The sequence below is a fragment of the Accipiter gentilis genome, chromosome 4, assembly GCF_929443795.1.
Source record: "Accipiter gentilis chromosome 4, bAccGen1.1, whole genome shotgun sequence".
NCBI lineage: Eukaryota > Metazoa > Chordata > Aves > Accipitriformes > Accipitridae > Astur > Astur gentilis.
In genome coordinates this window covers 20,014,040-20,028,461 of record NC_064883.1, presented here as the reverse complement: position 1 = coordinate 20,028,461, position 14,422 = coordinate 20,014,040, and the positions used below count along the sequence as shown (strand labels likewise).

The 14,422-nt window shown below is 44.1% G+C and overlaps 1 protein-coding gene across 6 annotated transcripts in view; it reads right to left on the bottom strand.

The window, feature by feature from the left end:
* SLC25A13 (solute carrier family 25 member 13) overlaps positions 1-10,072 on the bottom strand; it is a 105,120-nt gene extending 95,048 nt beyond the window's left edge. Inside the window, exons 1-2 of one of the 6 annotated variants that reach the window (XM_049798832.1) lie at positions 9,943-10,072; positions 7,128-7,142 (exon numbers count right to left, since the gene is read on the bottom strand). Coding sequence is in view for 4 of the 6 variants with exons in the window: in XM_049798829.1 (XP_049654786.1) it covers positions 9,684-9,722 (39 nt within the window). In the remaining 2 variants the exon portion in view is untranslated. Of the gene's footprint in view, positions 1-4,760; positions 4,803-7,127; positions 7,143-9,558; positions 9,628-9,683; positions 9,751-9,942 lie in introns of those variants that run through there. The other 5 variants (XM_049798830.1, XM_049798833.1, XM_049798829.1 and 2 more) reach the window with 5 other exon arrangements.
* Between the last annotated feature and the right edge of the window lie 4,350 nt (positions 10,073-14,422).

Sequence of the window (14,422 nt, the reverse complement as noted above, 5' to 3'; positions counted from 1 at the left end):
AAGCACCAACATTATTTATGCTAACATGAACTGGCTGGCAGGAAGCAAGACTGAGGTGATGTGGAGGTCATAGTCATAAAGGCAACAGTAACCTAAAACAAATGCATGAAACCTCTTTGTAGCTAGGTTTTTCATTTTGACCTCTATACATTTAAATATGGTTATTTTATAAAATGCCATCGTGCTTAAAAATTCACATATGTATCAATAATTAAAAACCTACCAATCTAAGAAACAAAACATAAAGTTTATTGCAGCGCATGCAAGCTTCCATCATCTTCACCACAAAGGTCACTCCCCTCTACTCTCCCACATTTCTAAAGGGAGAAGAAAGCCTCAGAGAGTTAGGATTTCACCAGCTGCCTGACTCCTATGGGCTAAGGTCATCCTCTGTGCCTGATGTTGAGCTAGAACTGATCAGCACTGTTAGAAAAACCTGTAGGGACCAGCTAGCCTACCTAATCAAGGCAAATACCACCATAAACTTGCCTAAAAACAAGTTACTCCTCCTACAGAAAAGTCAGTTCACATTTGAATACATAAGCAAGCCAATCAGAGACACACCTTTTAAAAAACAATACAACACTAAACCATTTGCAAGGGCAGTCTGATTTTTTATTTCTGCTTTCATGGAAAATTCACATCAAACTTTTCCTTTTAAAAGTGCTCGTATCAGTCCAGTTACTGAGCTATATAGAGAAAATGGGAAAAAAAGACTTTTGAAGAGTTTAGTATAAATATTTAAGAGGAAAATGGTGACTGAGTTTTATTGGTGTTTCAGTTCCATTTTTTACTTTCCCTCTTCTGAACATTTAAACTGATTGTCACCCACTGGCATTTAAATAACTAGTGGGTACATCAGTTGACCAATTAGTTCTATGACAACCTCACAATTTTGCCTATGCAAAACTTACAGTTACATCCCCCTGGCTACGTTCTTGTACCATGCCTCTTATGTTTAGGGAAAAAGCCCTAGCACCTCTATGGTTATCCTGTTATGAGCCAAGCATGAAGGGTTGTCAACGAACAAACTGCCTGATCCACAGAAAACAGCATAGACCTAATTTTGGTAAAAAACAATTCCTTCTCATTTCTCTGCTAAGCAGTGGAAAAATGCAAAAAAAATCTGTAAATGCCAGACAGTAAATAGTCCACATAACTCTTTATGCTGCTTTGCACCATATTAAGGAACTGATCTGATTTAAAGCAAACAAAAGCAAGCTATATATATAAAAAAAGAAGCTGTGCTACTTTTTGCTAAGTCAGTTACCGACTCTAATTACCCCGGCACCATTACCTTACTCTAGTATTGCTAGTGCATGTTTAGTATTATCCAAGTTGAATCACAGCTTCATGGCTACCACTGGCTTTCAAAAAATGCAGTGACCTCACAGTTCAGAAAGCAAACAGGTACCTCTCCATTCTAACCCAACTAACAGAACAGCTACAGTGAGTTCAGCCCTAGCGCCAGTGCAGAGAGACTATCAGCTCAGTCTCAGGAAGGGAAAACAGGCAAAGAACCAGTCCCAGAGGCCTGATCCAGTCTAGCCTACAACTCCAAAAAAGAACCAGTAACCTCCCAAAACTATGGAAGTAGTGATGACACTAAGAAGATTTAAAAATCATTGTTAAAAGGTTTGGCTGTCTGGGCACAAGTCTGCCAATCTCAGTGCACTCTTTACAAACAAAATGTGTGTTTATGTATTTGCAAACTCCACTTTGCTTGGCCTCTGAGGGTCAGATCCATTAGCACACTCCACTACCTCAGTCACAGCCTGATGCAAGAACCAATCCACCTACGAGCAGAAAGGCACACACGACTTACGATTTTCAGGATTCCAGTTCCACCAAGGTGCACATCCAGAAGCACCACAGTCCTGGCTGAGCACGTACAGACATTTCAAACAAGCTGAACAGGCGTCTCCACTCCAGCCCAGCAACCACGCATGCAACACATTTAAGGTGCATTGGCAGAACTGTAGTAAGCATCAAGCACAGCAACCCTCCAAAACTGGCAGGTGGAGGTATCATTCATGCAAAATGCGTAAACACCGCTGGCAACAGAGAATCCAAATCTCCCCCCTCCCAGCTGGCTGCCTTAATTGCTCGCAACTGAATTCGGTTCTGGCCCACTCCTCTGCCCCCCAGTCCTTGTACTGCTAACTACACAGCATCCCTGACTGAAATAAGAGATGCAAGCCTTGCCATTTGAAAATCCTCCTGGGACATCCCTATCTTTTCACTTCCCACTGGCTGACTTAGATGCTCCCTAGTCAGCATCCTGGCTGTTGTGGTTCCTGTTCCTGGACACCTCAGATAGGTTTCCTAATTCTACTTCCAAAGCCAAGTGGATAAAATTTAGGCATGGAGATGTTGATCTAGAGAACACCAAAGAGTCTTCTTAGCCTAAACTCCAGGCTCTGGTTTTCACATGGCCAGGAGTAAGCCAGGGAGTAAGGCAGACCTTCAAGGATACCCAAAGAGTGACCTTACTGGTCAGCATAGAAACAGTTCTTGCAGGCTGCCTCAGCATGCAAGACACCAGAAGCATACGAATCCAGCAGCTGAGGTTAGGGACCTCACAAGTATCCAACAAGAGGAATTTGATCAGGCTTGTGACAAACTCTATTTCTTCTGTTTCTTCTCCAAAGGTATATAGTTTGGTATACATGCACTCAATTCTCCACTCTCTCTCAAATGTTACTTTTTCCCCCTCTTCAGAGAAAAAAAAATACCAACAACCCACTCCTTATGAGCAATTTCATCCTTTAACACACTGGATTTTGTGCAGGCCAAGTAACATTTTTGGTAAAGAACATAATTGCAATTGCACGTTTCGAAGGTATTGTAAATAGCATGAAATTATTTTAAAATGTTATGAAAATGCATTTGCAGTGTTCCTTTAAGTGTTTTAACAAAGCTTGAGTTGAAATTGCTTTATTCCAAAGCAATCGAAGACGAGTATTTTTACAAGGACCTCTTTATCTCCCTTCAAATGACTGAGATACAGATACTTTCCAGAAAGAGAATGCACCAAAAAATATGCAACCTTATGTTTTACTATCCATAGTTATCTAGCACCATAAAACATCAGCTACTCTGCTTCTAAAGATTGTGTTGTAGCTGGAGCAAAACAGCATGATTAGCATTCACAGTAGCACCCAGAGGCCTTACGCAAGTTTAGGTTTGGCGCCATACAAACATACAGGCTCTATTCAGTACAGCAAAGCCATTCTATAGCCAAAGCAGCAGCATTTCCACAGATCAAAAGCAAAAATGAAGCTAAAATTAAGCAGCACAATCATGCCATCTTCCAGGAAATACAGTATCACATACCTCCTTGTCATACTCCTTGGACAACATAGATAAATAAAATAGATATTGGCCTAAACAAGCTGGTCAGAAGACACATTGTTATCATTCAGGGCTGTAAGCTTGTCTACATTACAGGAACAGGAGAAGTGTCTTTAACATATTGTTTGATGTACACGCAGAACAGCTTCTCTAACCTCCTGGGACACAAAGCTGCATAGAACAAGGAATTCATTTCCTGATGTGGTAAGATCCAGATAACTTTACATACTTTTCAGCGGACATCACAACAGACAAGATGCACGTAAGGATGTACACATAACTGTTGGGTCCAGTAAGATTCTCCTAGAGCTATACATGAAGCAAGGTCACCCTGCAACTCCTCTTACAGGGATACCACAATGGAGAAGAGCAAGTTTCAAAAACTTGTTAAAACCACTGGCAGTTGCAACATGCGATCCCATCAGTACCTCTCTAACATATTAAAGACATAAATTGACCTCTTTCACCACCTCCTCTTGCTCCCACCTTGCTCTGATAAGGAAAAGGGGGGTAGGGGGTGGGAATAGTCGTACAAAGAAACACATAAACTCAATTCAGACAAAAGCCCCAGTGTAATAAAACTCCTTTTCAGGGTAACTCGGCATTCACTGTAGAAGAGAGCTGTATGGACTTTTTCCACAAGATAGTCGCTCCGCGAATGCCTTCCCTGGAATTATTCTTGCCAGTGGGCCCCATAAATCGCCGTGCACCTTGTGGGATTAGGACTCAAGCAGTCCTCCTAAGGGTAAATGGCATAAGCAAAGACTTGTGCAGTAAAAGAAACCAAATGAAACTAAACACATAAACAATGGCAGGGTCGACAGGGAAGGGAAGGGAAGTAAATGATTTGCTTTCTCCTCTGTTTCAGTCATAGTCATCGTGCATGATACTTTGTACTTAGAAAAGGTTTGAAGTTATCAGCACTCACACAAATTCAGTGTCCCTTTATCAGGCAAATTCTGGTCTCTTAAGAAGTCAAGATGCAGTAATAAGTCATAAGCAGCATAAATACACGTTTTTTTCTGAGGGGGAAGTGGAAAGAAGAGTCTCGTGATACATAAGGTGTTTTAAGAATTTACGTACTTATGCGCAGTTCCAAAATGTAACTACACATCAGCGAGCACCACTGGACCTGTACAGACTGGCAATAGGATTTTCCATGTGGATCTTACATGGTGCTATCACATCCAAAAAAATTACCACGGTGCCATTAAACATCATGACACTATTAACTCTACAGTACACAAACTCAGTGATGCTTCAGGGACACACAGCTTGCTCTCTCCTTACTCACCAACCACTTTCACCCCACAATTTTCATCTCACTGAGTGGCTGGAGCCTGTCCGTAAGGGACTCCACTCCTTTCATGGACACAGTAGCCCATCATGATGCTAGGGTCCCTCACCTGTTCCTTTCTGAGGGCCCAACGAATCCACATGTAATGCAATGCAATTCTTCTCTTCCATTTTGCTGGAGGAAGGGAAGAAAGGCATCATCGAGGGCAAGAAGAGTGAATTCAGTCTATTCCCAGGCACACCCCACCCTACTGCTAGCACAGGGGAGAGGAGCACAGGAGAAGGAGCTGAACAAAGAGGCACGATGGAGCACAAAGGGACACGCTGGGTGTGCATGACAGCAAAATAATCAACGTGGCATGGCTGCACCAGCATCTAATAGTTTCAGCATTGTTTGGAATCACGTTCATTTAGAAATGCATTGCCATGGTGTTTGTATTTCAACCATTGCTTATCCAGACCTCATTAATTCCCATCACCCAGTGCCAGCATTGGATTACTGCTACACACAAAAAGACCCATAGAGGCAGGGCCAGCGGCATCAACCCTTCACAGAACTCCAATTAATTCAGTCACGGTGATGCATCTTGCAGGACTGGGGTATTCAGTGAGAAATGTCTGACTGTATCAACACCAAGACATACAAAGAGACTGTGATGGGGACCAACTATTTTTGATATGACAATGTTTTAGAATTTTAAAGGTAAATACAGCAGTAACCAGAAAGAATATGTAACTCCACTGATACAGCTTCCATAGTACACACAAGCGGAAAGAGAATTAAAAAATTGTTAAATATTCAAAAACTGCATAACAAATTTTCTTTACCTTGCATTAGAAACATCCCAAATATTGTCACGTAAGTAAAGTCAACAACAAAATCTCTTTGTGTTATGTTTTTATTTCTGACAGTCAGGCACTTGTTCTTCAAAAGACTTACACATGCACTTAAAATTAAGCATGCAAGTAGGCCCACCAGGTACTGATGTAAAGTTCATGCCTTCACTTGAACAGTCATTTTACAACTAGCTTTTAAGCACATGATATTTGTGTTCACTTTGTTCATAAGACAGTAATTTTAAAATACTTTATATATTCTGGGTAATAGAGGCAACCAGTATGTGCACAATATAAGTTCACACATGCACCAAGAAAAATTACATTAGAAACAAGAGAGATATTCCACAGTATTTAAAAATCAACTCCTGTATCAGTACTATGCAGTTCAGTACAAGAATCGAAAATCATTCACGTGCTATCCATAGCAGAGATGAAATTTAATGGTGTACAAGTGCTTCCATGCTAAGCCCACTGTTTTTACTGTTTCTAATCTTTATTTTATCTACGAAAATTATTCAAGTTTGGAGTTTTCATTAATCAAATTTTTAACTGTTCTGATTGTAGCTTAGTGGTTATGAAATACAAAGTTTGAAAATATTATATATACTAGCTCCCATTATAAGTGACAGTTTCTGACCTTAAGTTGAACAGACAAATTAGGACAGTGGCAAAGGCAAAATCGGATGCAGAAACAGGTCTCATTGAGAAGTATCTTAGAACTTCCCACTGAAAATAAGTTTATATTTCACCAAGCAGTAGGACTTTAAAAAGATAGCAAGTCACACTTTGCACATGCATGAGACAACAGCTATGCCCAGAACTGTGTAGCAGGATATGGACCAAGGGTAGTTTACATTCACTCAAGCAGAGTTAATTTTGCTGTAAAATACACACCAGGTGAATGACAAGGGGCATTAGCTAGACTATGTAACTTCACTTTAGAAGTATGTGTCTAAAGGGCTGGAAAAACATTGTGATTGCATTGTTAAACACTCAAAATGAAGAAATAAAGCATGACACACTATATAAAATGTCATTATTGCTCTGTACATGCATTACATAAAGACTTTCCACATAGCCTGTTTTCTGTGCAATTCAGAAAAAGAAGCCAGTACCTATGATGGTAATTTAGTTATCAACGGGGTAGAAATCTACTGGAACATCTCACTTGCAATTTTTACTGGCAATTTGTGCAAATAAAATTTGCAGAGCAGTTTTCACAAAACACTTTCAGAAAACGTTTTCAAAGATTAAGAAAGACACTGATGTGCAATATATGTTGTTTAAAATGTATAAATTGTAAGACACTGAGTAACATACAACAAAGATAATTAAATGGCACTGTAATGGACATGAAAGATTCCATGCATAAAAGCTTTGCCCATTTCTTGACACCTGAGTGTTTAACTATGCAGACTTAACAGTATCCCGTTTGGGTTTTCCTTTTGACAGACTGAATTCCTAAAGTCTGCTTAAAACGTCAACATTTGAAATCTTGCAAGCAAAGAACAATTACATTCAATCCTAAAGACTCATATGCCTAAAAGGGTATAATTAAAAAATTAAAGGAAGCAGTCATGCAGGATATTGGCAAGGAAAAGGTACTGAAGGGATTTTAGAAAAATCATTCGACTCACCAGTCCATTGTTTGGCTGAGGTGAAAAAGGCAAACATTACTGAGATGCATCAGTGAGGAAGTTAGAACACAAATCAAGGCCCATGCCTGCAAGCATAGGTGAATAACTTCAGGCCCAGAAGCTCTTAACGTGGCAAAGTTATTCATATGTATGCTTGCAGAACCTGAGCTCAGACATTACCATTAGAGTAAGAAACGCTACTTACATTTTGCCACTGACTTCAATAAAAATAGAAATTCACTTGTGCTTAACAGCAACTGTTTCACCTCAAGAAGATAAAAAACCCCTTGAAGTCTCACAAGGTAACTTAATAATTAATCCATTCTAGCTGCTCCCAGTTCTACTTTTTTTTTAGAAAACATAAGTCTCTCAGAACACATTCAAGCCTGCAACCAGAAGCCTTCCTCAGAAGCTACATGAGGGCTGTAAACCCTGCAGTACAAAGTGCTGTATCTCTGTCTCGCAATGCACCAAGGATGCTTATGACACTAGTGACAAGTCATTATTCTTTTTATCAGGTATCTCTCTGCTGAGCCTGACATAATCAGAAACATATGATATTCAATTCAGTTTCTCCTTAAGTGTTGAGTCTTTCCAGCATAGGCCTGTATAGATTTTGGTGATCTGAACTGTATAATAAACCAGGCTAAAATAAAACGGACACCATGCAAATGTGTAGCATGGAGCACATCTACCTGATTTAGACAAACACTAACTGCACATGTCTACCTGATTTAGACAAACACTAACTAAACATACAACATTTTTTAAGTATAACTGACTAGTATGGATTCAAACAGACTGCAGATTAAGAACTGCTGCTTGAAGAGGAAAAGATAAGTAAATGGTTCATAAACTCAGTGCATGGAAGACTTTTAACTCTTTTAACAGCAATAGTTTAGCAAGATGTAACTGATAAGCTGTGTATATGGACCAGTGGGAGGAAAAAAAAAAAAAAAGCTAGACTGGACAGCTAAGATTTATAAATAGCAAACACAAGCTTTGGGGACAACCGTTCCGTGTAACCTAGCAAAGAGGAATCACATACTGGCCAAGCCATTAAAACAGCATGCATTTCAGACAACCTGAGTTCTTAGCGAGGAAGGTACTGATAGGAGCAGCACTGTCACGGACTCACTGAAACAAACAAGCGTACAACTCCAGGCAGAGTGAGCACATGTGCTGCTTTGCGTTGTTCGGGGAAGTTTTGTTTTCTGATGTTTTCTTGATTTAAGTTTCATCACTGACTTCAACAAAAGCAGGATGTGGGCCAACTTATTTTTTTTAAAGTCTCAGTATTCAAAAAAGAAACCTAATGAAAGCCTAGTAGTAAGTTTCGAAACACCAACGCTACATATACTGTTATCTGCCATTAGAAGCGGAATACCCACATTTTATATGGTCTTGATCCAGCTAATGGCTAATTCTTATTTTTTTCTGGGATAGAACTGTGTTATTAAACAACTGATAAAAAGCATTTCAATTAATTTATCCCTCTAAAACAGCAGAAAAGACTAACTAACAGGTATCAATCTGACAGGGGAGCACCGAGAAATGAAACCGGCTGGCAACTACAACGAAAAGGGAAAACAGAAGGTAAAAACAAGTATATGGAGAAAATGGGAGGAAAAACAAAAAGGGACCGTCACGCTAAGGCCTGCAAGCGGGGCAGGGCCATCATCAATGCCCGCTCTGGGCACGGCGAGCCCTGCAAGGTCCTGACCTGCCAGCCGCGGCCCCAAGGACCCGCTGCACTCCCTCGTCCAAAAATAAGCGTATATACAAAGGCGTCCGTCTGTGCGTTCTCATGCACCTGCACTTTGTGTAAGGACGTCTACGCCGGGGGGGCTTACTGAGGCACAGCTGGGCCTAAGAGCGCTCGCCGGAGCCGGGGCGCGAGTGCCGGCCGGGGCAGGGCGCCGGCCGCGGCGGTGAGGGCCGCGCCGAGCCGCGGCGGCGCCGGCACCAGCCGCCCCTCACCTCCCCGGCGGCGGGAGGCGGCCGCGCGGTGTCACGCGGGTGGTGCGTTACCAGCGGAGAGCAGGCCCGCTCCCCGGGGCCGGCAGGCGGGGATCCCCGCCGGCGCCGTCTCCGTACCCGCCGGCACCCAACGCCGCCGGCCGGGGGAGGGCCGCCCCCGCCGCCGGCGCTCGGCGGCCCCGCAACCCACCCCCCTCCTCCCCCGGGGCCGGCGGCGAGGGGCCGCGGAGCCGCGAGGAGGAGGAGGAGGAGGAGGAGGCGGCGCCACCCGCCGAGTTTCGCCAAGGACAGGCCCGAGGTCAAACGCGGCAGCCGCCCGCCTCCCGCCGCGGCCCCTTCCCCGCCGCCAACGGCCGCGCTGGCGCGCGCCGGCATCCCGCCGCCCGCGCCGCCGCCGCCGCCGCCGCCACCGCCCGCGCCGCCTCCCCGCCCGCCGCCGGCGGTGACTTACCTTGGCAGCCATGCTGTGCCCGGCGCGGCCACCCCCTTCCCGTCCCTTCCCTTCCCTTCCTCCCCTCTCCTCTCCTCCCCTCCCCTCCCTTCCGACCGCGGCAGGCAGCTTCCCCGCCTGCGCACCAGCCCGCCAGCGCCGGCCGTCACCGCTCTCCCAGGCATGGACGGGGCCGCTCGGCGCCGCCAGCCCATTGGCTGCACCCCGCCGGGCCCGGCCCGGCCCGGCCCGGCCCGGCCCCGCGGGGGGCTGCCGGGTCCGCGCTGTGCGCTGAGCCAGGCCCGGCCAGGCCGGGCGGCGGGAGATGCGGCCTCGGGCACCGGCGGGCCGCGGGCCTTTCGGGGGCGGGCGCCGCCTCACCCCTGCGAGGGGGACCCGGTTTACCTCAGGTTCTCTCCTCAGTTTAGGGCTGGTGGCCTTGCAGCCTCCGAGTCGCCTCAGAGGGACTCTGAGGGGCCCTGAGGCCCCTCCCGCCGCTGGGGAGAGCCCTGAGTGACCACCATGTCGCCAATGAGTGGCTCGTGCTGTTAACCCGAGGAAATGCCTCCGGGCTGTTCAGGCCACGCCGGCCGGGGCAAGCGGCGGAAGGATGCCAAACGCCTTCACAGCAGCCATGCTGGTGTTGCGCCTCTCGGCAAACCCTGCCCTCCTGCCCGGAGCTGTTTCTTCCCCGCGAGCCGGACTGCTGCTTGAGGGATGTTTCATCCAGTTGCTCTAGCCTGAGGCTTCATTCTGGGGCGTCCCGAGAACGAGCCGTGCTTTCAATCAAATTTTGTTAATGCCATTTTAGTTCCTAAGTCGGCGTGAACGTGACACGTAAGCAGCCCCACTGGAGTCCACGGCTGTACCCAGGATGACCACAAGTATGGCACGCTCAGCCTCACAGACAGTTTGCAGACTGTCTACAGACAGCCTGTCTGGGCATGTTTGGCAGCATACCATTTGGCATGCAGGCCCGCGGCTGTGACCAGGGCAGTCGCCAGCCCTGCCGATGCCCACTCTGGCTGGCCTCGGGGCTTCTGGCTCCTGGGGGGACTTCAGGCTGGCCTGAGGCTGGTAGTGCAGACAGGGAACTTGTCACATGTGTGTAACTAAAGGTCGCTTGTACAAGCAGCTCTGGGGCGAGGTTTTGTGTTTATAATGGGATATTAAGTTAGTCATAGCTTTGAGGTGGATCTTCCAGCACTTCCCTTAAAATGAGTTCCGTAACGATACCAAAAAGGCAAAGGATCTCAAAGACAGCTATTACAATATAAACCAGAACAATTAACTCTTTAATTGTTTTTAATTGTCTTAGAGGGAGACAGCAGGGAAGTGATAAGGATTCACAAACACATCTGCACCTGCCCACTATAAATCTTTGCAAGATGGCTCTTTTTATGTTTGTTTTCAGTCCAATGAATTAATGACTTTCTGTTTTTCAGCAAATTATACAGTCTCCTCTGTGTCCCTCCGAAGTTTCTTCCATTGCCTGTGAGGCCTGGGAACGTACTTACCTCCTTTGCTTCTCAGCAGTCTTCCAGTCTCCACTTCTTGTAAGACCCTCCCACTTGCTGGATTCTCTTCCTTTTCTACCTGCCCCGCATCCGTGTGCCCGCTGCATGTGCTCAGCTGTTCTGTGAGACAGCACAGCCTTCCTCTTCTTGCTGCATCTCCCTGACCTAGAACAAACAGTTAGAGCAAAGCAGACTTGAAGCCTTCCTCCAACCACACCTTTTCAAATGAACACAAAAAACATCATGTAGTGCCTCTCTGCAAACTAGGTAACTGTCACCTTGTCATAAATGAATAGATAATAGCAGTCCATTTATAAAAAACAAAAAACAATCTCAGATTATTTTACTAATACCACTAAGAAGAGAAAAATTACAGAGAGAAAATGGCATAACAATTGTCTTAGAATACAAATACAACATTCTACGAATATACAGAAGCCAGGATATATAGATGTGAGTCTGAAAGTCTGTCCTATTGAGCTTTATTTTTGTGAAAACAGGCTTCAATGGGATTTTTTTTTTTCCATATTAAGACCACTAAGAAAATTACTACAGTTCTTACATTATACTGCCACATGGTCTTGAGTCAATCGCCAAGGAAAAAAACAAGCATGAAACCTGCCTATGTTTCAGGTAGGCTGGTGGTGAAATTCAGAGAGGCAAATAAAAAAGGATGACCCTGGGAAGCCTCATTCAACCTTTCCCTAAATGCAACAGCATCTGAGCTCTTCTAACACTTAGTTATAGAATTCTAGAATAGTTTGAGTTGGAAGGGACCTTTATAGGTCATCTAGTCCGACCCCCCTGCAATAAGCAGGGACATCTTCAACTAGATCAGGTTGCTCAGAGCCCTGTGCAACCTGACCTTGAATGTTGCCAGGGATGGTGCATCTACCACCTCTCTGGACAACTTGTGCCAGTGTTTCACTACCCTCATTGTATCTAGTCCGAATGTACCCATCAGATTGGATGGGGGGCTGAGCAACCTTACCTAGCTGAAGATGTCCCTGCTTATTGCAGGGGAGGTAGACTAGATGACCTTTAGAGGTCCCTTCCTATACCTAGTCTGGATCTACTTCATTTCCCAGCCTTCAAGATCTCCAGGTGCCTCAAGTCCTGGGCATTCCTCCAGCAGTGCCTTGGTCCTGACAAGGCTGGAAGGTCATCACCTAGCTTACATGAAAACCTGAGCATAAAGGGTTTGGCCTGGCAGGTCCCTGACCATGCCCAACGTGCACGTGCAGGCCCAAGTTCCTTATCTTCGTAGCAAAAGCAGTGAAGGCTAATGTTCACTTTTAAAATGGCGTGCAATATGACTGTAGTAGATTACAGCACTGTCTTTGGCTACATAAGCAACTTATTTTCAAAGTCCACTGTTGACTGAGGTTAGATTCGGCCCCATGTGTCATACTCCTTTCAGTATATTTTAACCACAAAGCCATAGACTACTCTGGGGAATAGAGGAGGAACATTTTTCATTCTTTCTAGTGAAGCTGTGTCATTGTGCAGAGGAGAATCCAAGATCAGCTGGACTGGAGAGAATTGTGACTCTTTTGTCTGGTAAAATCCAATGGGATGAGGGTAAAGTTGTGAGTCAGTTTTCATTACAAAACATATAAGCATTTCTTGGAGAAGTTAGGAGATTCTGTCTCCTCAGCTGACAGCTTTTTCTGTGTCTTTCATGTAACACTCAAAAAACAGAGCACACAATCATTTCAGGGCTCCCCTCTGCAATGTGAAACCACCTACAGTTAGCTCCTTCTTGTGCCCTCTTCGGACACAGGGCATCTTGAGCTTGTTTGTTCATATGGGGATGGGTTTTGCACGAAGAGCTGTAGCTTGTTTCCAAAATAAGCCACAACCTAGTATCTGGACATTGTCCTTGAGGTGAAGAATTAGGCTTTAACTTTTCATGTAGAAGAGAGAATGAGAGCTGATTCACTACTTGGCGTTTTAACTGTTAGGGTATTGTATAGCAGGACAACCGTAATTCAGTAGGCACATATGATCTTTGCTGAGTTTATTGAAGATTACCTTGGGGTAACTGACAGCCTGGACCTCGTGACTTTTTAGTCTTGATAAAGGACTGATAAAATGATCATCATTTTCCTATTGACTAGTGTAAGGCAGAGCTCAGTGTGCTAGCTATTTTGGATCTTATTCTGACATTCATTACTCTTTCTATGACTTCTCTTACAATTTTCTAGATTTTGCACTGGCAGACAGCTGCCTAAAATGTAGGCATTGCATTATGTAGCTTAAAGGCAAGAAAATATCTTCCTGGATCTGGAAAGATCTGAGTGCATCTGGAGAGATCTGGAAAGGACTGGATCTGGAAAGATGTGGATGCACTGAGTGCCTTGGTGAAAGGCTGAGGTAAAGCAAAGACTGACCCAAGGCCCTCAAGACTTAGGATACTATCCAAATTATTGAGCTGTTTTCCTCAGTATACCTTCTGTCTGCCCCACAACATAGTAATTGTCTTCCATGAGGCTTCTTTTGTGTTATATTATACATACAGCAGCATGGATAGTGTGCTGTATTTTAACTTACCACAAAACTTGCACCAAGTATGTCTTCCTGTAAGTATAGCTTATAGTAGAAATAAACAAGTGGCCTCATTCCTAATGGGAAAGAGCTGAATGTTCAAAAGAAATGAGCACACGGTTTTCCTGAGCAGATTTTGTTTAAATAGTTCTTCAAACTCTTTATTGACTCCCTCAGTGAAGCCTCAAGGAAAGGCATGAAGCAGTATCCCCTTCCTTAGGTCAAGGGCTTGGTTGGTTTTTTTTGTTGTTGTTTCTGTGGGTTTGTGTTTCGGTTTTGTCTTTTTTAATAAAGGATGTCTGGCTGATGTGAGTTAGCACATCAGTTTTAGTGAATCTTAGCCAAGAATTTGTGCTCATACAGTGGGCCTAACCCTGAGAATTTCTCTAATAAAATAAAGTATGACTCAATCTAAATGAATCATTCACAATTCTTCTTTCTCTGAATAATATTTCACAGCAGATCATGATTTCCTCAAATATATTTGCTGGTTTTTTGGTTATTTTATAATGTCATCTGACGATTGTCAATGTTTGCTTTTTTTGCTGTTGTTTTTTTACCATATCACACATATTTGTAATTTAAACCCTGTTGTTTACCTGTGATTGCTGAGGAGGTCAGCCAAACATGATCTTGTTTCCTGTTCCTTAGAACATAAGATTTTAGAATACTTTCACCTGTGTGCCTAAAATTCATTGTCTATCAGTGTTTCTGCCAGTGAAAAACCAAACTAGTCATTTAAATAGTTTAAGGAAAAGTGAGCATAAAAGCAGCATGCAGAAGTATGAGTTTGTTTAAAAAATCTATACAAATGGTTGTCT